Source organism: Manis javanica, chromosome 7, assembly GCF_040802235.1.
Source record: "Manis javanica isolate MJ-LG chromosome 7, MJ_LKY, whole genome shotgun sequence".
NCBI lineage: Eukaryota > Metazoa > Chordata > Mammalia > Pholidota > Manidae > Manis > Manis javanica.
In genome coordinates, this window is record NC_133162.1 from 25,196,824 (window position 1) to 25,218,207 (window position 21,384).

At 47.0% G+C, this 21,384-nt stretch overlaps 1 protein-coding gene across 9 annotated transcripts in view; it reads right to left on the minus strand.

Moving 5' to 3' along the window:
• Positions 1-4,146: 4,146 nt before the first annotated feature.
• Positions 4,147-21,384, minus strand: part of WBP1L (WW domain binding protein 1 like) — a 51,012-nt gene continuing 33,774 nt past the window's right edge. For 4 of the 9 annotated variants that reach the window (XM_017681290.3, XM_073240495.1, XM_017681287.3 and 1 more), the window contains 3 exons: positions 18,454-18,556; positions 9,642-9,803; positions 4,147-7,758 (listed from right to left, as the gene is read on the minus strand). In XM_017681290.3, coding sequence (XP_017536779.3) covers positions 7,022-7,758; positions 9,642-9,803; positions 18,454-18,556 — 1,002 coding nt within the window. In that variant the 3' untranslated portion in view covers positions 4,147-7,021. Of the gene's footprint in view, positions 7,759-9,641; positions 9,804-18,453; positions 18,557-19,307; positions 19,371-19,934; positions 20,052-20,708; positions 20,784-21,384 lie in introns of those variants that run through there. The other 5 variants (XM_073240493.1, XM_073240492.1, XM_073240494.1 and 2 more) reach the window with 5 other exon arrangements.

The following is a 21,384-nucleotide window of genomic DNA, read 5'->3' on the forward strand; positions in this document are numbered from 1 at the left end:
AGGAGATGCACAATAGCATTACATGTTATTTGCCATTATATATTATATATTAATATATTATGTATTAATGGAAATACCATTATATAGTATTCCCACCACACACAGATATAATAACCTCAAGCACAGAGGTAACAGTAACATGCAGTAAATTAGGAAGTGATCAGTTTTGACTATTTATCACCTTTGTTTTTAATATAACTTATTCTATTGTAGGCTTACATAATTTAATTTTTTCTTATGGTTACTTAACAGCTCATGCAAGTCCTGAACTTTAAAAATCATCTGTGAGCTGTAAGAGCTGGCCCTTCTGGGAGAAACAGGCTGCCCCTGGCCTTCAGAAGAGCAGGTCCCCAGAGTCCCAATTCTGAGGGAGTGTTTATGTCACAGGCCCCTCCCCTGGTAGCCTTGTGTGGACTGTGGGTGGGTGAGAGCCGGGGATGTTCTGGTCAGCCCCTGGTAGCCACAAAACCTGAGGCAAACAGGGAGCCCTCTGTCTAGTCATACTCACAGGTATAAATACCTGTCTCTGGAGGACAGGAACCCAATCGCCCAGGCCAGACAGTGGGGATGGCAGAAGCCTAGAGGAGGAAGACCCAGGTTCTAGTCCCCCGGCTTCCCAGTTTCCTAGCCTTGGATCTTAGGCCTATTGCTAGCTTCTTGAATCCCCGTTTCCTCACTTGTGGAGTAACTACCACCCATGCAGCCCATCATCTGGGGTTCTGGTGAAGATGAAATCAGAAAGGGCTGTGTGAGCAGAAGAGTTCCCCACTGGTGGGAGTCAGAGAAGGTAAGAGGTCAGGCTGAGGAAGCAAGCTCTCCTGCACTGTCATTGACAGACCGAGGGGCTGTAGGCAACAGACTTGGCCTACCCAAACCTGTTTTCTCGTCTGTGATACGGGCAGCTGAGGTCTGAGGTGTGCACAGAAACAGCACTGCCAACCACGGAGTGCTGCTGGGGATCACATACGGACCGATGCTGAGTTTAGTGCCTCAGCAAGTACTGGCTTTATCATCACTGCCTGTCATCAGATCCACAGAATAGGTCTCTCTCTTAAGGGCTTTTCACAAACCTCCCAAAGGCTTGGTCAGGAGAAGCAGGTGTGTCCAGATGGGTCTCCCCAAAGGACAGCATCACCAGAAACCCACCCTTGCAGCTCCAGATGGCCTTGCCTGCCATGCCCCTTCCCCCTGGAGCTAGGGCAGGCTGGCAGCTGGGAAGTGGGTGGAAAGCCCAACTTCTCATGGTTGCAACACGGAGGAAGGGTATTTTGTAACATGTTCCAGTGGGATTGGGTTTCTTGAGGCTTCTTGGTGAGAAGACATGCAATGGAAGGCTAAACTGCAGTGAGAGGCAGGCTTATAAAGAATGAAGAGAAATTTCAAACAAAAAATCCTCTTTTCCACCTAACAAGCTTCTGGAAAGCTCTCTTTTTCTCTCTTCCCAGGAACACTTACAAGGAAAAGATACAAACAAAACCCAAACAGCCTTAACTCCTGAGAATTCTGCAGTGTTTCCAAGGGGTTACATGTCTCTGCGGAAGTTAACACTGATCTGCAGTGGGCACCACCCATCCCAGGTGGGAGACCATTTCGGGGCTGAGGGGCTCTGGCAGGTGAGGCCTAGGTGTGGGGGTTGGGGATGGACTTAGGAGAGGCAAGTGGGAGGGGGAAGGGGCCCACGAGGCTCACGAGTAAACCCTTCACCATGCCACTCCCCTGCTCAGTACACCTTTCTCTGGTTCCCTCACCTCTCAAAGAAAAATTTCTTCATGTGGCTTGTGAGCACCAACAGGTCCAGCCAACTAACTCCATGGGTTTTGGAGTCAACTGGTGAGGGTTCAAATCTTGGCTCTACCACTTCCTAGCTGTGTGATCTTGGATAAGTTAGTCAACTCCTGTTGAGTGCCTCAACCTCATGAATAAAACAGGATTACAATCCATACTTTAGAGGGCTATTTTGAAGCCAAAATGCGAAAAAAAAAAAAAAATGGAGGTAAGATGTTTATACAAGACCCACCGTTTAAATGATATTATTTTTATTACTAGCTTGCCTCTCCAGCTTCATCCCGTCACTTCCCAGAAAGCAATTTTCTAGAAAAATTTAATTGCTGCCAGCTTTAGATAGAACACCCACATGTTCCTGTTTCAGGCCTCCCAGGCCTTTTTCTGCTTTTTAGCACCTGGCATATAGTAGGCACTCAATAATCTGCAGAAGGAACATTTGTCTCCATTTCCTTTACACCTTTCTTCACCTGGCAAGCTAGGTTTTAGAGGTTCCTGTTTCAGGAAAGCTGCCCTAAAACCCCAAGTGGGCTCTATTCTCCTGTGTACATGTTCCCCAGTATTTACCATGTGCTAATATTTGCATGCCTTTCTTCCTCTCCAGGAGCCAGGTCAAGGCATACCTACACTCCCAATGCCTAGCACACGGTTGGTGCTCAGTAAATGTTCAGATCTTAAGCAAGCCTAGGTGCTTCTCCCCAGACTGGAAACCCACATTCCAAACACTTCCCAGGACCCACTGACTTTCCCAGTAGGTTCCACAAGAACCGGATTTCCAGCAGGTTTAGCCAACAGCCAGCCCAATCCACGTTCCACTCCTGAGTCAAACCCTGGGTTTTACCACCCTGGCTGCAAACAGGACACTGGAGAATGGGGAGTTTTGAAATTCTTGTCCATCAAAGCTACTGTTTCCTGTTTTGGGGTGTTGGCACTGTCCGCCCCTGAACTTGGCCGCCTGGGACAGTGGTGACAGCCAATGCTATACCTCGTTAGAGAAAGGCACTCAGTGACCCAGGAGCCCGGGGAGCAGTGACGGGGGCCCTACAGACCCAGCAATCAAAGGTGCATGTGGTCTCAGGCACGCAGCCTGCCAGAGCTGTACCAGTTTGTTCTTGTGCCACTCAGATATTAGCTTAAGAGGCAGGAATTATGTACTCCTCCAATTCTTCCTGTGGGTTTATAACAAAACTGTCTCTAGAAACTACCATCTCCCCTGGGATTACTTGCAGATGCCCAACAGTTTAGAAGGAACTGGGCAGCAACAACCTATTAGACATGGGAAGGCCAGGACAGTATGCTTGGGTCCAGGGTCAAAGATGGGGTGTGGGGGGCATGTGTCTGGCTTACACTGGACTCTTTGAAACAATAGTGCTGTCAGCCAAATCCAGGGGCTAGAGAGGACAGCGCTCTGCCAGCACCGCTCTCTGTGGGGAACCTTCTTCGAGGGCTCCAAGGCCACAAGCATTTTGCTCTGCCTGCCTGCAGCCACCCAGAGGGGAAGCCTTGTAGGGTCAGGGTGCTCCCCTTCCTGGCAGAGGTAGACTGCTGGTTCCTTACCTTCAGGCAGAGACTTACAGTTGACTCAAAATTCTAAGAGGACCAGCTTAAGCAAATGACACTGAGTCAGGAAAGAATCACTGGCCAATGTTAGCACACCCGTGGTTCCCTGTGGCCTAAAAAAACTCCATTTTGAGGTCCCTGCCTGGTGTGTAAGACATCAAGCTCCCTCCCATGACTCCTGAAGATTTCTCTGGGTCTGCACTGCTCACTTCATCTCAACCCACTCTCTATTGTCAACTGACTTTCTCAGAAGCACGTTTTGCCTTCCCGACTGTAACTTAACTCACAGAGGGCAGGGGTCTTTCTTCTGTATTTCATTTGCATTCTCCGTAGCATCCAGCACAGTGCTGGGCACATAGCGGGAGACTCAATAATGCATATTTTGTGTATTAAATCCAAGGCCAAGTGCCCACATACATGTCTATCATGTCATTAAAAGAGATCTCACAGAATGCTTGCTTCCTTTGAAATGTTGTTTTAGTTTCAGGGTATCTGACAAAACCTGTTTCTGCTTTTTGGGGTCTGATTTTAACCTGTTTGTGGGACTTTACAAAGTATTCCAAATGTCAGAAATACACTCTAGGCAGAGAGAAGGCCTGGAGGACATTCCTCAGGACAAAGTGTGGCCTTGGCAGTACCTAGCTGGCTCTTGGCCCAGGCACCTGTCTCCAAATGCTAGGTTACTTCCCTCAGCCTCTGTGGAGAAGGAAAAGCACTTGTGGTCAAGAATTTCGAGATGGAACTCCCTGAAATCTGAGGAAGAAGAAAAAGGAACAAAGTGCTATAAGAAAAAAAGCACAGGAGAATTTTTGGGATCGATTTTATTTCGGCTTCTCACAGTGGTTAGAGCCACTCTGTCTTCAGAACGATCACAGCACAGGAAATAAATCACTGAGACTGCCCAGAAGTCTGACCAGCTGGATCTTATTGCTTAAAATACACGTATTCACAATAACTGACAAATGGTGATGTGCCTCACATAGGAATGTGTTAGCATTTGCAAATCTTCCGACTGTAGCACCAAACCCTTGACTAACCCCTTCCTTCCTCCTTCACCTGGAAAACCAGACTCAGTCAACAATCCCTGGCCCCCTAACTAGTCCTTCCACTCCCATATCCATCTCTCTCCTCGCCAGGTAGTCTCTTGGAGCAGGGGCCAGGCAGTGACTGCTGGAATCAAGCCCAGCTCTGCCCGCTGTGTTTTCTTCTTCTGTGTCTTTAGGGTAGGACGCTGCAGGGAACCCAACAGTTAATACTCAGACCAGTTCCCCACTGGAACTTGGGAAGGAAACTTGGGAGGGCCAGGATTCATCCATTTGATCAGTTAACTGAAGAAGGATTTGTTTTGGTAAAACTTGCTCTTCTTTGAGACACTTCAGTGAGTTGTTTGGGATTGCTTGTCTTTTTTTAAAAGGTGGAAGGAAAGGCATCTGAAGGCTGCTGATGCACTCCTACCTACTCCCATGACACCCTGGCTTGCTTGCATGTACTGGACCTTGGTAGAGAAGATGAGCCCTATGGCACTGTGGTGCACACCAAACCCTCCAGGCAATTTGAGGCAGGGCCAGTGTCTGGGCCACAGCGCAGCCAAGCTTGTCACTGAAGATCCAACCAAACTTCGATCTGAAGTTCCACCTTTGCCTTCTATCCCAAGTGGTTGTGGACACCCGCCAGGGGATAATACCAAAGGCCAGGAGCAGCTGAGGAAGGCAGACAGGTTCGGAGCATGTTTCCATTTACAGGCAACAGAACACAGGCCTCCAAGTGTCCACGGAGCAATGTGCAAATTGCAGTGATGGGTAGAGTAGAACCTCTACTCCGAGCATGGTGTCTGTGGCAGACTCAGGGGACTGTCAGCAACAGTGCCGCTGAACGCACCTGGGTACACAGTCAGACACTGCTCAGTAAACAGTACATGTGTAAAATAAATTACCTTGAGAGGGCGCTATCTGCTCCAGACACATGGTTAATGCAAGCAGAATGGCTGCCATTCAAAGTATATTCACAGGAAAATGGGGCTGGGGGCTCACACGCAACAGACAGAGACACACAGGTTATCCCAGAAGTCACTGTATATGGACTCCACTTTGTTCAACATGGATTTTGGTTTTGTGGATTTCAAACGCAGACACTCATTCACCTCACAGCCTTGAATTTGTCTCTTTTTGTACATATATATATTTTGCTTGTTTTCCTTACCGTAACATCAATGCCTAGTCTGAATATCATCGTTCAAGAGTGGGAGAGGAAACAAACTCTTCATATGATCAGGGCTGGACAGGGAATGTTAGTTTGGGCTGTTTGCTTTCTCCATTCAGGTTATTCCTATCAAAGCTCAACTGGTTATCTGAAGCCAAACTACAGTAATAAGGATCCTGTGGTCTTTCTGGATGGCTGCCTTCATCCTCCTACCTGGGCTCTTTACATAGGCCACAAAAATTAGTTACCCCACTCAAAAGGGGGATGTGTGTGTGTGTGCGTGTGCGTATGTGTGTGCGTGTGTGCAGAGAAAGAGCAGGAAAACCACAGATAACCAAGGCATTTTTTCCAAGTGGTCATTTAAAAGGAAAAAAAAAAAACAACTTAGAAAATTCTGTTTGAGGGCCAAGCTACGGGGCTACCTTTTCTCAGGACCCACACAGGACAGTGAGACATGGAGGCCTGCAGACTGAGTGCCTGGGGTAGGGGAGGGCCCTGCTCATCTGCGGGCACAGGCCATCGGGCAGAGATGCGGAAGGCTGCATCACTGCCTACTGCCACGGCGGAGGGCCTCCTGTGCACTCAGAGAAGTTCTAAAACAGCCCCTACCTCAGGCTGCACACAAAACATCTTCTGGCTCAACTGTAGCCAGGCTCTTTGAAGGCCAACTTGGGAAAGAGCCACAAACTTCCCTTTTCCAGAATTGGATTCTTGCCTGCCCCCTAGTAAAATTCCTGTTGTCAGCTCACTTTTATTATTTTTTTAAAAGAAAAACCAAAGGGAAGTCAGTATAATCTTCCACATGGAACCAGTCTGCAGCCAGCCAGAAGCTGCCGGGAGGGGCCCAAGGATGTAAAGTGGTGCATCCATCCGTCTTGTCACCTGGAGCTGAAGAAAGCAGTAAGCCCCCTACCACTCCACCAGACGCTGCCTGTCAGCTCTCACCCTGCCACTGGCCCAAATCCAGCTCTGCGGACATTGGCAATGAGGGGTGACAATCTCTGGGTCCCTGAAAGCTTCCTTCTTCATCCAGAGCTGAGACTTACCACCTCTCCTGAACTGAGACACACACAGCTAGGTTCTCTTAAACTAACACCAGAGCAAAAATCCACTCCTTCACCAAGAGCCACCTCAGGGTACAGTCTCAGCCCCCTTCCTTGGGAGCTTCAAAACCTACATCTCTCGGACCCAAACAGGAAGTGTGGCTATGACTGGAAAAGAGAAAATAGGGACGGGTAGGTATGAGGAATGGGTCAACAGAACCAACCCACTTCACAGTCCTCGACAACACTATGCTTCTCTGGGGGAGAGGCACTGACACCCCAAACTGTACCTGGAGATGTAGGATGATGCAGGAGCGGAGGGGGGGGAAAAAAAAGAAGTGGCTGTACCACTTTCTCCCAAAGTCATTTAATGCTTCTCTCGTGGCTCCCCTACCCTGGTTGCTTTGCCAAGTTCTCCAGTGCACGCCGGGCCTGCTCTAGCTGGGGGAGCTGCTGCTCTGGGAGTTTGGGGAGTCCTGCTCATTGATGGTATTCAGCAGCAGGCATGCGGGCAGCCGAGGCAGGTGGGGGTGCCCAGGCTCTCGGGCCTGCTCCTCGGAGGGCTGGCAGAGCCCTTCCTCCTCGTCACCAGGGGACTGCACATGGCAGCTGTCGCAGAAGTCCAGGGGCCCGTCCAGAGAGTCATCGATGAGAGCACTGAACTCCTTGAGGTCATCATCACCGTGGCCCCGGTTGCACACACACACCTCAATGCCCGAGTCGCCAGTAAAGCGGCGATGTCTGCCAGGGGTCTTGTCTTTGCTGTCGGAGGGGATGCTGCCTGGCTCGGAGCTGTAATCTTTCAGTAGCTCCTCCTTACATTCGGAATCCTTGTCCAGGAAGGCCCCAGGGTCCAGCTCCCCCAGGCCGGCCACAGAACCACTGGGCTCCATTCCAGGGGCTTTGGTGGCTGCTGTGTTGGCTGGCACGTCGGAGGGCTCAGGGTCAGCAATGCTCGGGGGTCTCGTGCTGCTCCTGCTGGGCCCAGACAGAGGGCTGCTCTGCACCCCCTGGGAGCCCCTGGCAGGCTCGGTGCCTGGGGGGCTGCTGCCTGCAGGGCCACACTGTGCGGGCAGCTGCTGCTGTAGCTGGAAGGCACTGTACGGTGGGGGAGGAGTTGGAGGTCGATTCACCACTTCCTCATAAGGAGGTAGTAAATAGTTTGGCAAAAACCCTAAAATGGGAGATAGGGAGGAGAGATTACTGTGCTGGCAATTGTTCTAGGACAGACTGCAACACTCACACTAAACATATGTCTCTTCCCACTCCCAGCATACCTACCAAGTGACAGCTACAGCTCTTGGTTGTGGGCAGGGGAGAGGACTGTGGGCAATTTCGCAGACAAACAGGGACAGATTGGGAATTACCTAATCTAGTTTCTTGAAATCTGAGAGCACCTAAGGCTGTTTTGTAGGCAAAGACTTCTACCTGTCTGGAGTTAAGGGAGAGGGTTAGGCAAATGTGGACAGTCAAGGGATCATTTCTGCCTGGCATGGACCTGTTTCTGCCTGCACACGAGTCTCTCATTTCTTGTTCAGATTGTGTCCTCCACCTATGTCCCATAGTCCTCAGGGCTAGGGATCCCAATTGAAGACTTTCTGACCACTTTTTGCTTCCCTCCACCCTTCCAGATGTATACCATGAAAAGGGCCTTTTCCTGAGAGGTTATAAATCTGTTCTTGTTTCTCAGTCTAATGGAGCCAAAGGTGGTCTGGAAAGAAGAAGGAGACCTCACCCTGCCTCAGATCAACAGTGGTTGGGTTACCAGCAAAGGGTGAGGGGCCTGTTATCCAAGGCTTATTAAGAACATGCCAGGTGAGTTATCTTTTGAATGTGCTGAATATCTTTAGGCAAGATGATATAATTGTAACAACAATTGCTAGCATTTATTGAGCATTCACTATATGCCAGGCACTGTGCTAAATAAGCAATTATCCCTTCTAGATGTGGAATTCCACATTGTAACCTTTACTCTGAAGAATACACTGTACAATGACTTTGGAAAAACTGCATAACTGGGCCTCCACTGACCATTTGAAAGGTCATTTTTAAGGAGCCCCAAGGGAGTCAAGTAAGTACCCTTCAGTCAGTCATGAAGTTTCTTGGTTCTCAGGAAATCCCAATGTCATCCCCAACACCTGCCCCTTTCATGGCAGCCTCTGCTTGGGCATATCACAGGGCAATAAGCAAAATGGGTAAGATTTCAGGCCACCAAACTCTAAATTTTGATTTACACATCATATACCATCTGACTACCTGCCTTAAAAACATCATCTGCTTGAATGGATAAAGATTTGGTACATATACACAATGGGATATTATTCAGCCATAAGAAGAAAACAAATCCTACCATTTGCAACAACATGGATGGAGCTAGAGGGGATTATGCTCAGTGAAATAAGCCAGGTGGAGAAAGACAAGTACCAAATGATTTCACTCATATGTGGAGTATAAGAACAAAGGAAAACTGAAGGAACAAAACAGCAGCAGAATCACAGAACCCAAGAAGGGACTAACAGTTACCAAAGGGAAAGGGACTGGGGAGTATGGGTGGGAAGGGAGGGATAAGAGCAGGGAAAAAGAAAGGGGGCCTTATAATTAGCATGTATAATGTGGGGGGGGCACGGGGAGGGCTGTGCAACACACAGAAGACAAGTAGTGATTCTACAACATCTTACTATGCTGATGGACAGTGACTGTAATGGGGTATGTTGGGGGGACTTGGTGAAGGGGGGACCCTAGTAAACATAATGTTCTTCATGTAATTGTAGATTAATGATAACAAACAAATAAATAAATAAAAAACATCATCTGCTAAAGGAGCAGAGACCTGGTGGGAACCCAGCCCGTGTGGATTTGGAATGGCCCAGGGGCTTCAGGGAGCTGCTCCCATAGCACCTGCCCATCTGTGCTGAAGGTGAACGCCCCCTTGTTCCCATACTTTCTAGACCCTGCTATGTGCTGGGCAAGGGGGCTCTTGGGGTTCTCGCCCCTGCCACATAGTCTGTGCATCCTGGGCTCCTGAGGGTGGGGCTCGGGGCCTTCTGCTGTACGTACTGAAATAAAATGGCAGCGCTGAGTAATTGTGGGCTTCCCGGTAGGCGATCAGGTTGATTTCATGTTGCCGCTGCTGGGCCTGAAGGCGGTGCTTGGCTCGGCGGTGGTGGCAGACGCAGCAGCAGCTCAGGATAATGATGATGGTCCACACCAGCCAGAACCCTGAAGGCGGGCAAGAGAGAGGCACGCACACACAGTGAACACCGGCCAGGGAGGTCCCAGGCAGCACCTGCCTGGTGGAAGCTGGTTCTGTCAGGCCTCGCCTAGAGAAGTCGCATTTAGAACCTGTGGTCAATTTTCATAACTGTCTGTAAGAGCAAAAGACACGTAGGCTGGAAGAGGGCTGGAATATAAGAATAACAGCAAAAGCCACTCACTCTGGGCTCCCCCAGGGATGTTGGAGGAAGGGAAGAGCCCCTCTCCAGTACTGTTGGCCCTCTTGTATTTTAGGTTCAGTGGGCATTAAATATGCACACCTTTTAAGACAGCAACCTCTTCCCTTCCGAAGGGATCTCTGAGAAAATGCTTCAGGCTTTCTTGGTACCCATCTCCCATCTCCCAACCCTGCTCAAGGCCATAAGGATGGTTCCCCAGGCTCACTTCCTGCTGCTACACCAGGCTGCTTGACCAAAAGCAAAGAGCCCCTCAAAATCCCCACCACTAAGCAGATAAGCAACTGCACGGGGCCTCACAGGGCCATCTGCCAGTAAAGGAATTCTTAGGGTCTTTTGCTATCACCAAAAAGATCAGAGGCTTTTCTTTACCATGTATGCCTCCATAATACAAGAGTTGCTAAAGTTAGAAATGGAAAAATTCTAATTGCCTCAGACCCATCTCTTCCCTAGAGAGTGTAAATGACTTTCTCTGCTCTTGCTATAATCTGGTACAATTCCATCTTCCACTGTCACAAACAACCTACTCTCACCTCCCTTGGCCTGTGACTGCATTAGATTCACAGCCTTCAGCAGCCTCTCCTTGTCCTGCTCCAGAGAGGGGGGCAAGGGAACATGGGAGAAGGGCCACTGCGCTCTCCTCTCCTAGTGGATTACTTTTTCCTCATTTTCCACCATGTTGTCTTAGGTTATAACCAGGGAATCTTGGCAAACCCAAAGACAAGGCCCCTCCCCATTTTAAATGTATGCAGAAAAGGCTTCTAAATACTGTTTCCTAAATAGTGAGCAATTTTGCTTAAATACACACACACACACACACACGGGAAGGAAAGACTGGAAGGTAAAACAAAAAATAGTAACTTGTCTTCAAGTAGTAGGATTATGAGAAATTTTAATTTTCTTCTCCCAATTATTTTTTTCTTTCAAATGATACAACTGGAAACAAAGTAGACTAAAACTAAAAAGTATCTGTGACTGATTTTATTCTTGCTGGCTTTTATTTTTAAAAAAATTAATTTCTGGATAGGTTTTTTAATTCTTCTGGGTATATATTCATACAATTAAATGATATGAATCATTAAAAAAGATTCACAGAAGACTATTTTTTGACATATAAAGATGTTTCTGATATTAAATGAAAAGAGAATACAAAACAGTGTCAAATACAATTTTTTTGCCTAGAAAAATGAGTGTGTGTGTGTATATATATATATGTTTGGTCAGGAAGTTAATTGTGAGAAGACCTGTGACAGGGCAGCAGGTCTTCTGGTACTAGATCCCTCGTTTTTTGCTTACCTGCATTTCCTAATTTTTCTAAGATGAACATATATGACCTTGAAATAAAAAGAATATTTTTTTCTCAAAATATTTACCTGAGGAATAATTTTAAGGTGAGTTGCCATTGAGTGAAAATAGATTATTGTTCAATTTTCTTCCATTGCAAATACTACATGTATTTATCATCTTCTTTGTAATTATAAATCTGTATTTAGAATTTGTTAAGTATTTCCACATGTATCTCTGTCAGAATATGTTAATCTTGTTAAAAAAAAACTTCTTTCTCCCCCAGACTTGTAAATGAATAAACTGATTTTTTCCCTATTTGTACCAGAACACAATATTCTGAAAGATCCCACTGACATTTAGGGTGTAGCCTCTGGCAGTGGCTCTTTCCCCCAGAGGTGTGCCTGCTGACTCTCCCCACAAAGCCACCTGCATAGAGTGAGACAGGATGGTTCCGCCTGGCCCTGGCAGGCTGGCAATACCTAATTTCTTTCGGCATATTCAGTGTTCAACAGAACCTTCTGCTGAGCTGGGCAACAAGAGAACCACTGGAAGACAATGGGCTGAGGATTTTTTCCCCCTTTTCTCACTGGCAGACAGAAACACCCCATTCCTAACCAGACAACATAAACATGAGTTGAAGTTAGAAGTCTCCTTTGTGGTCCTTCCCAGGTTCACTACTGATGTTTGCTTAAACTTGTATTTCTCTCCTGCTGCTGACTGACTGAGGACTAGACACTATTCCAGGATCCTTCAGAAAATGGTGCTGAGGCCAGAAAGTTGTTCTGGGAGCCAAATGGCTATCTGATGCCATCCTATGACAGACATCTGCCCTCGCCTCTATGATTCAGGCGGCTCCCAGCCTCCTGGGCTGCACTAGAGAGAGGCAGCACAGCAAACACAGTGCATTGTGGGGTAGAGCCTTGATCCAAACATGTTTTACAGTCTGGTCTTAGAGCTTCTGGGCTGACTACTCTTCTGTATTACGTGCTCGTCTCTCACTTGCTCAGCATAATCTTGCAATCCTTTTTACTTCTGTGTTGCTTTATAATTTTAAAAGTACATTCTCCCCTTAGATAATTTGGCAGCTGACTCCAGTATTTCTTTTTCTTCCCAAGTCAGTTTTTCAGCAGTTTCTTACTTAAAGTAAAGCAACTTTTAACCTTTATGCCACAATACAGATGATCTAGGGCAATATTTCTCAGCTTTTATAACATCCTTTTTTTTTTCAACCCACATTTTTAATAACAAAAATCCCATGCATGGTTTTCATGTTCGCCAAATAATTCTGATTCTCCCCCTTCTGGGCATGCGGGTAGGCCTTGAACTTCCTGGACCCCTTATGATTGGGTAAAGCTTTGGGACTGGTTCTAACTAATGAATACAGATTGGAAGTGACTTACGTCACTAGAGGCCAGAACATTTCTTGCTTAAGTGAGACCAGCCATTGGTCTCCCTCAGCCATGGTAACTGTCAACATTCCAGATAGTGAACTTTGGGGACAGTCTGGCCCCAGAGGATGATGAGTGGGAACAAAGCTTCCATACAACCTGCAAAGAGTATAGAGTATGAGAAATAAGCCTGTTGTTTTAGGCCACAGGCATTTCTGGACTTGTTTGTTACTGAGCAAGATCTAGCCTATCCTGACTGATGTAGTATCTTCATAGGCTTTCTAGAGCTTATGATTTATTAAAGTGTTTGATAGGTTCTTAAGGGAATCCTTGATCCAGAAAAAGGCTGAGACCCACTGAACTCGAAATAAGAGATAAAGGGGCTTTTTTTTTTTTTAAAGGGAAGGGAAAAACTATGCAAGGCAGATGGAGACTGGGGGAAGAAATGAGACAACTGGAACACATACCCTTGGGAAAACTGTCTTATTCACCTCTAACATAGTGCCAGAAAACCCACATTCATTGGAATTCCACCACCCTACTTCTTGTCATGCAGTATTGTGGGTAGAAAGACTCTCCCAACCATGTACCAGTTGTATGATGTCATATAAGTCTCAAACTAAGTTCTAATTTCTTTACTTCTAATACAGTACCACAAAGGATGGGGTGTTAGTGTAGGTCCAGAAAAGACTCCTGATGAGCTGGTCCCACTTGATGAAGTTAATGTGAGAAGGCACAAGGCATTCTTGTCTGGCCCTCACAAATTCTCCCGGGAGCGATTCTAGTCAAAGTAGTACCCCATCACCTTTAAAAGAGGAATGTCCAGACTAGACTTTGTGGAGTTGTACAGACTTTTCATCTTTTCACTAGGTTTCATAAACAAGGAAGAAAGTTTAAAAATGGAAAACCTAATGAAAGGGACACACAGAGAAAGGCAAAAGTATGCCCTCCTCCCCAAACATACATCCACCCAGAGATTTCATTCCCCAGTGACAACTTTGGAAGATATGACCTCATGGTGGGGAGCACTTGTCATGCTAAGCAAAACAGAAAACACGTTTTTAAAAACAACCATAGTCCAATGTAGGAACTGAGTCATGTGCCCTGGAGTTCACACAAACTTGGGAAAGCACCACTCCCCAAATGGCAGGAAATTCCTCATTAGGAAGCTAAAGCGCACTAGTCAAAGTAAGTGAGCTCTCCTTCTACCCCACGGATTGGGGCTGACCTCCCTGGCCCCTCACAGTGCTCAGCAGGAGCTCCTGAGAAGGCCTGAATTTGGGAAATGAAGTCTTCAGAGGGCTTGCAACTTCATCCGGAAGACTGGGCCAGCTTTTATGGGCATGACTGCAGACTATGTTAATTTTAGAAGAGAAGAGGCAGGTGACCTGGCTTAAATCCCAGCTCACAAAAGCACTTCCCAGCTTTGTGACCTTGCTCGTTTTGTTTTCACTTCCCTCATCTGTAAAGTGGGGGAGAATGACCATCTCTACCTTACTGGCTCATTGTGAGTACTAAATGAGTTAATATATGTAGAATTAATACACGCAGAGTGCTCAGAACCATTCCTGGTATATGTATAATATGTTCTCTAGCTTGTTATTACCATCATTACAGGTTATGACCATAGATAGAAAGGATTTCCTGTAAATTTCTCTTTTAACCCTCAAAAGTTATCCATAAAAAGCAAGGGTGAAGAACAAGTCCAAAGTCTGCGTCTAGTTTCTAATCTTGGCTAAATTCACTGGAAAACCAGCCCACCTGCTACCCACCTGCCTTTGTCCAGAAGCCCAGCCTGCTAGGAGCTGGGGTCTAATCAGGGCTTAGAAGGAAGCCCAGTTCCCCACTTTCTATGCTGCTCAGTGTGGCAAGTGCCATGGGCCTTCCTCAAGAGCAGCTCAACACTGGGTATCTTAAGACAAACTACAAAGAAGAAAATTAGCAGGTAAAAAACAAGCTGGGCAGTGTTAACTGGATTTACTAATCGTCTGTTTCAGGTCACCTCAGGAAACTTTAGTCTAGAATGACTCCCCTCTCCCTCTAAAGCCCAAACCTGGGAAACCTGATGTCTGAGTGAAGTTCCCCCAAATTATCTCAGGAGCAGAAATGCCCAACTCTGACCTCTCCTTGGAAAATGTCACTTGGATGGAAAGAGCCCTGGGATGAGAACCAGGAGATCTGGATTCAGGCCCTCTGGCCTTGAGTGTGTTCCTGGCCTCCCCAGGTCTTGGTTTTCTTATTTGTTCTATCTGTTCCCTAAATGGCATCCTCAGGTGGAAATTAAATAAGCCTATTTAAGACCCCCTACAACTTGGGCCTACCATCTTTCCAGCCTGGTGCATGGAATTCTGGAAGGGGGGTGACATTGGAGTGTGGCACACTGACTATTACTCAGCTATAACCAACTGAAGAGTTACTTAATGCCAGAGAGACATTAAGTAGACATTAAGTATATGACTAAGATGCTATATATACCTAGCAGGGTTTTCTTGGGACAAAATGAGATGATGGGCAGAAAGCCCATACTTAGTGCCAGGCATGTAGGAGAGTTCTATGCACATTAGCACTCCATCTCCCACTTCTTCCCAGGCAAGCCCCATGGCCCCAGGGGAAAGGTTAAGGTGAATACATACTCTGTTCTTTCCCACGGTGCCTTGGCTATGGTGTTCCTCTTGCCTGACAAGTCATTCTTTCTCTCTCCGTGTGTTTAAATTCTACCTACCCTTGAAGGCCCATTTCAAATGCCACTTCTTCCAGGCAGCCTGCCTGAATTCTCTCTAGCGAAAGCAAACTCACAGCAGTCTTGGCACATACATTCTGGTCTCTACTTTGTATTATTAGCTGTGTCTCTTGTCTTATCTCCTCTCTGCTAGGAGATTCCTTTCTTGATGGCAAGGATATGCCCTCCTAGTATCAAAAGAAGAGGTCAACGAATCCAAATGGAACTTCTCAGGTCCACCTCAGACTTATTGAATTAAAAATTCTGGGAGTAGGGCCCAGAAATCTGTGTTTTAATAAGCCCTCTAGGAAGTTTAGTGGTTTTTGAGAACCACCAGAATACAAGTTTGCTGAATGAATAAATGATTGAATGATGAGCTAAAGTACAAGTGCCATAAAAATGCATGGGATATAACAATGATGACCAGTCCTTACAGCCTCAACTGCTTCACTGGTAAAACAGGACCTCTGCTTTCCATCTGATGCAGGCCCAGGAATGACTACTGGCTTAGGTTACAAAGGACTGAAAGACATGGGAGAAGGGGTGCTGGCTGAAGCTCAAGGTCTGCGTGTCTATGTTAAGTGGGCTGCATGTGTGTGTGTGAGAGAGGGGGGAGGGGGGAGAGAGTTCTCAGTGCACAGGAAAATTCAGGTTAGTAAAAGGGTTGGTAGAAATGCGTTTTTTCCCCTTAAAGGCAACTTCCCTATAGGCAGCTGTGGTTAAGGAGATACTCAGTCAAATGAAAATTCTGCCAAGGATTTCCTGGCTGAGATTTTTTTCTTCCAAAGGGAAGAAACAAACAGAGTAATGCAAAGCCCATTACTTTCATATTTCAGACAAAGTTTAGAGGCAATTAGAGGGAACAGCTCGAAAGCAACAAAAGAGTACACTTTGATGAGAAATGAAGGGACTTGTTCCAATCCTCAAGCTCCCTTCTATTCACACCAGGCAGAGGCCAGGAGCCCAACAAGTAGAAAAACCAAAGAATTCTGAGACAGACGGAACACTCCTTGGGTAGCTTGTGACCAAGCAGCTGTTTCTCAGCACAGATGAGAAGAGTTCTGCTTTTATAGTCTCTGTCCCTCCAGGACTTAGAGAGCCTGAGCCAATTCATAGAGTGGCAAGTCTTTTCTCCCCATCCAGATTCTGCCCTCTGTCTGGCCGCCTCCTTTCCCCCACTGACCTTAAGTGGCGAGATAATTAGCTATTCATGCTGCTCTTCCCCTAGCTTTCCTTCAGCCCTTGGGGTGAAGCGCTGGTTCCCAGACTGCCTCCCTGCCATCTGGGTCTCCCTGTCCCCACCCACTGCAACGCCCCAGCTTTGGTGACCTAATTCTGGTGGCTGCTGAGTCTGCTCTGCCAATGGCCCAGGAGGCTCTGTCAATCTGAGACGGGGCCATCAGCAACTCCGTTCTTTTCCACAACTGATGCCGCCTGGGCCAGGCCCCAGAAAAACAAACTGCAGCTCTGTGGCTTTTTGGCAGCCCAGCTTAGACTTTTGTTTTAACAAGGGGTGGGAAGAGAATTTGAACCCTGTGGTTATCTACATTTTAAAACATTTAAACAGAGTCTGTCCACCTGCTTGGCACTTTGTGTCTCTAAGTCCCTTGGTTCCACCCTTTCTAAAATAGCAAAAATTCTGGGCTCTCCTTTGCTGCTGCTTATATATACACAGAGGGCTGGTGGGGACATCCTGAGCCCTGGCCCTCCTTTGGGGGCGGAGTCTGCGGGATTCCTCAGAAAGGCAGATGAGCCAGTCCTCGAAAGGGAAGGGTGAGGGTGAGGAGAGGTCCTGTTTAGAGGAACCACTCCCACCGGGCACAAGATACATTCGCATTGAGAGGGAGAGGTGGTTCAGCCAAGAGTCCAATTTCCTTTCCATACCAAACCATAGCCCTTCTAGCTGCTTTCTGACCATATCACCAATGTGGGGGAAATAGGGAGATCAGAAAGGAGAAGGGAAAAAAGGGTGGGGGTGGCAATAAAGACATGGCTTGTCAAACTGGCCCAAAGTGTGTTTAGAGTGATGGAGGCTTAGAACTATCTGGGGAAACAGTCTACCATTTCCTCTCTCCACAGACAGTTATGAGAATGCTGGTCCCCTGGGAACTCTCTGCCCTAAGGTCTCTCCCACCCATCCTCCCATTCTTTGTCTAGCATCCTATAATATGTCATCCAAGTTCTAAGAAGATCAGAGTCCAAAATGTGTTAGTGAATTCTTTAAGCCTGGGTCACTCCCTGAAGACCGTGGCAATGTTACCACTCTTGTGCAAGGTAGGTACAAGGAAAGTACAAGTGGTCCCAGCCTCAACCAAACCAGTGGCAAGACAAGGACTGTCTCCATGTGGCAATTAGCTAATATAATAGGTTAAGTACACTGGTGATGCCTCTAGATACTTCAGTTTGAGAACTGGGGAAAAAACAAAGGGGGTTGAACCTCCAGATACCCTCTTTACAGGAGGGCTCCCAGGCAAGGACCCAGGGAAAGATTATCCCTTCGAGTGGGAGCCTCAGAAACAGAAGCAGCTCCTTGATGCTCTACAGGGAATTCTGGAAGCCCTGTGGTTCTTACAAGAAAGTGGCATTACAACCATCCACGGACCCCAGCCTGGCATTCATGGCAGCTTGGCTGCTGTAACCTCTCTTTGCAAAAATGGCAAGCCCGGGTGTCTGTGCTGGCCCAGGGAAGGATCTAAGTTGCTGTCACTGCTCGGCACACACTAGAGAAGACACCAAAGAGAGCTGCAGACAAGAGCCTCCACAGCAGACCTGGTAACCACAGCTCTAAAGGCTCAGGGCATATTTTCTAGTCTTTAGCCATGAACACTGCTCTTTTACAAAGGATTACTTCTGGAAACCAGGAACAGATTCTACAGAGGAATTGCTCTGGAGCCTGGACACAGAATCTACTCATCAGCACTGCTCCCAAGAGAATGAGAAAAAGGCTGACCGACCTGTGGTTTCCCAACAAGCAGAGGGAGTAACCAGGACCTGGGATGCCGAGACACCCCCGGGCAAGGACTTACACCAGAGTTCATAGTAGTAGTTGCAGCACTGAGACTGTCCACAGCAGTGTCCTGTGTCACAGATGTAGCTCTGATTGTTGGTACCCACACAGGTTTCCTTATCCTAAAAAAAAATCAAAAACCATTTTAGCAGATTCAATTATAGCTCTCAAATATGACTTCTCATCCTCCTCTTCCTGGTTGTCTGCCCATCCTCCCAAAGTTTGTACCATTAAGAAAAAAAAAATTTAAAAGAACCACAGAACATCAGATTTTAAGAGAAAAAAAAAGGCTTATTAAGCAGGAAGAGGCTTCAGCACACAAAGCTGACTATAAAGAGAGGAGATGGGTGCCTCACTTTTTTTATGTCCACACAGAAGCACTTCATATTCAGGTGTTAAACTTGGCCGGTAAGGAGATGATGTTTCTCCTATAATTAGTAGTGTGCATTAAATAAAACCGGCATTTCTGTGAAAGTCCCTGGAATAATTTATGTAGTCAGTATTCCAGGATTTGCACCAGACCATCCTTCAAAACACATGATCGCCAAGGTTAATTAGCATGATTCAAAAGAAGGCTAAAAAAAAACCTGCTACTAAAATTCTTCGCTCTTAAGAAAAGGGGTGACCTGCTCAGGTGACCTAGTCCAAGTTGGACCTAGTCCAACTTGCTAGATTATTTTTTGCTTATCAAGTGATCTCTTACTAATCTTGACTGGACCTAGGACTCACACTGCCCCTTATCAGGGACAGCTAAGGATAGGGCACTGCTGAGTAGCCATCCAGCAGTTTGCCAAATTCTATTCACAGCACCGGAATGGGGATAGAGGTGAAAAAGTGGTTTTGTATTTCACACTGAACCCTAGAATAACCCACCTGCCAACCTGAACTTGAGCCCCAAATGTAGTCTGGACCACAGTGCATACGATGAGACCTCTAAGTCATCTGTTGTACCTGGCTTTCAACATTTGTTTATTCTGAAGGGAAACACATGCATTTACTGGCCACTGTCTTTGTGCCAAGCACCATGATGGGTACGAGGGATGCAAACATATAGACCTCCCTCTCCTCAAGAAGCTTGGAGTTGTTAAGGGAAAAAATCCCGCTCAGCAAAGAAACTAAAACCACAGTATTGTGTTTGCTGCTCCTCAGGCTGGCCCTGCTCACAGGGTCCATCCGGGCAGACGCCTGCCATTGGAAACTTCAGTCACATGGTCGGCTCCTCCTCACTGGGCCTTGATGTCTACTATGCTGCCTACTTGGCCAGAGTATAAACAACGCACTCCAGTGACTGTCTACAGGGCTGAGGCCAGGCAGCAACAGTTCAGGCAACTGAAGCCAGAGGAAAAGGACAAGAGGAAGGACATAGCTAAAAACCAGCTCCTCGGCACGGTGCAGGTTTCCCCCACACACCCCCTGGTGTCTCCTGGTCTCTGAAAGCCTTACACTCTGGTGTAAAGGGGTTCAGGAAGGATACACGGGAAAGGTATCGTAAACTCTTACAATGAGGGTTTCGCAGTATTGCCAACAGAGTTCTTCCCTCTCTTCACCTTCTCGGGTCCACCATAAGCAAAACAGAATGCCTAGGGGGTGACTGGCTGGTGGATGTCTCCTCGAGGCCTGGTGCATGTGGTCAAAGCAGTTCTGTGCTCACTGCTTTTACTAGAGCACACCCTCTCTGACTTCAGAGCAAAATGCTGCTTTCGTAAGGACATCAAAAAGTTTCTCCCAAGTTTACCAGCCCCAGAAATGCCATTCCTCTGGCACTGGCTCACAAGAGCACAGTTCAAAGTGTCCACAGACTCTAAAAGAGGCTGTGCTGCCTACACCCCAACACATGAAAGAATCCAGCAACATTTCTGCCTCCAGAAAATTCAGGAGACAAGGTCCAGGCTCTGAACACAGGGCAGCCAACTGGTCTTAAGAGAGGCGTGGAATGGAACGCATCTGAAATCTAAACAAGCAGCATTCTAGTGGTGTCAGCTTTTCTTCTGGCTTTTACATCCCCCAAGGCAGGAAGCCTGGTATAAACGGGACCCCACTCTTTCCCTACTGTCTTTTTCCCAGGGAGGGCAGAGCTGCAATAGTACCATTTAATACAGTGTTTTTCAGACGCTTTTTATTCTGTGTATCCCATCCTGTGTTCTCCTCCCCCTGACCCCAGATAGAGTGCCCAAGCTGCCTGAGATAGTCTTGGTTATGGTAACTGTCACTTCCTGCTGCAGGAAAAAGGAAAGCAGGCAGGCAATTACAGAAGACAGGAAGTGGGCTCCTGACCTTTAGCAAGAAACAAAACGGGATTAGGAAGGTAGTCCGGTGTGAGTGTCCAGGTGAGTTCCTCAGAGAAACCTGCTGGTATGAGAGGAAAACCTTAGGAGCCTTGGGCTTGGTCCTGGCTCTTGGGTTTGGTCCTCACTGCAGAGGATAGGACTTGGAGTAGGCTCACAATGGCCCTAGGACTAGCTAAGATGCCTTCTCATGCCTCCTTCAACCTTTATTAGCCTACCCACCTCCCATCCCTTCTGATGCAGCAGGCTTGAGTCAATACAGGACACAAGAAATCCCCATCTCCCCTCATTCAAGAGAGCAAAGCACACTGGTGTGCAAATGCTGCTTAATGCTCTTCCACCCTTTCCTGTACCAGAAGCCTGATCAAGTGTGGATTACCCAGAGGATTCTTAAGGACCTCCAGGTGCTCAAGATCCACTGCAAAGCATTAGTGGTTAAGAGTTGGTCAGACATGGGTTCAAAGCCCAGCTCTTAATATGCTATGTTTATTAATCAACTGTATGAGCTTGAGTAAGTTACTTAACTTTTCTGAGCTCTTAATATCAATGTTATTCTGTGAACTATTATTACTGGGCGTGAAAGACCATCAGACAGCACTTTGCATTCACTTAGACTATTTCAGAATGACAGAGTACACTAGCAATATAGGCTGCTCCAGACACAC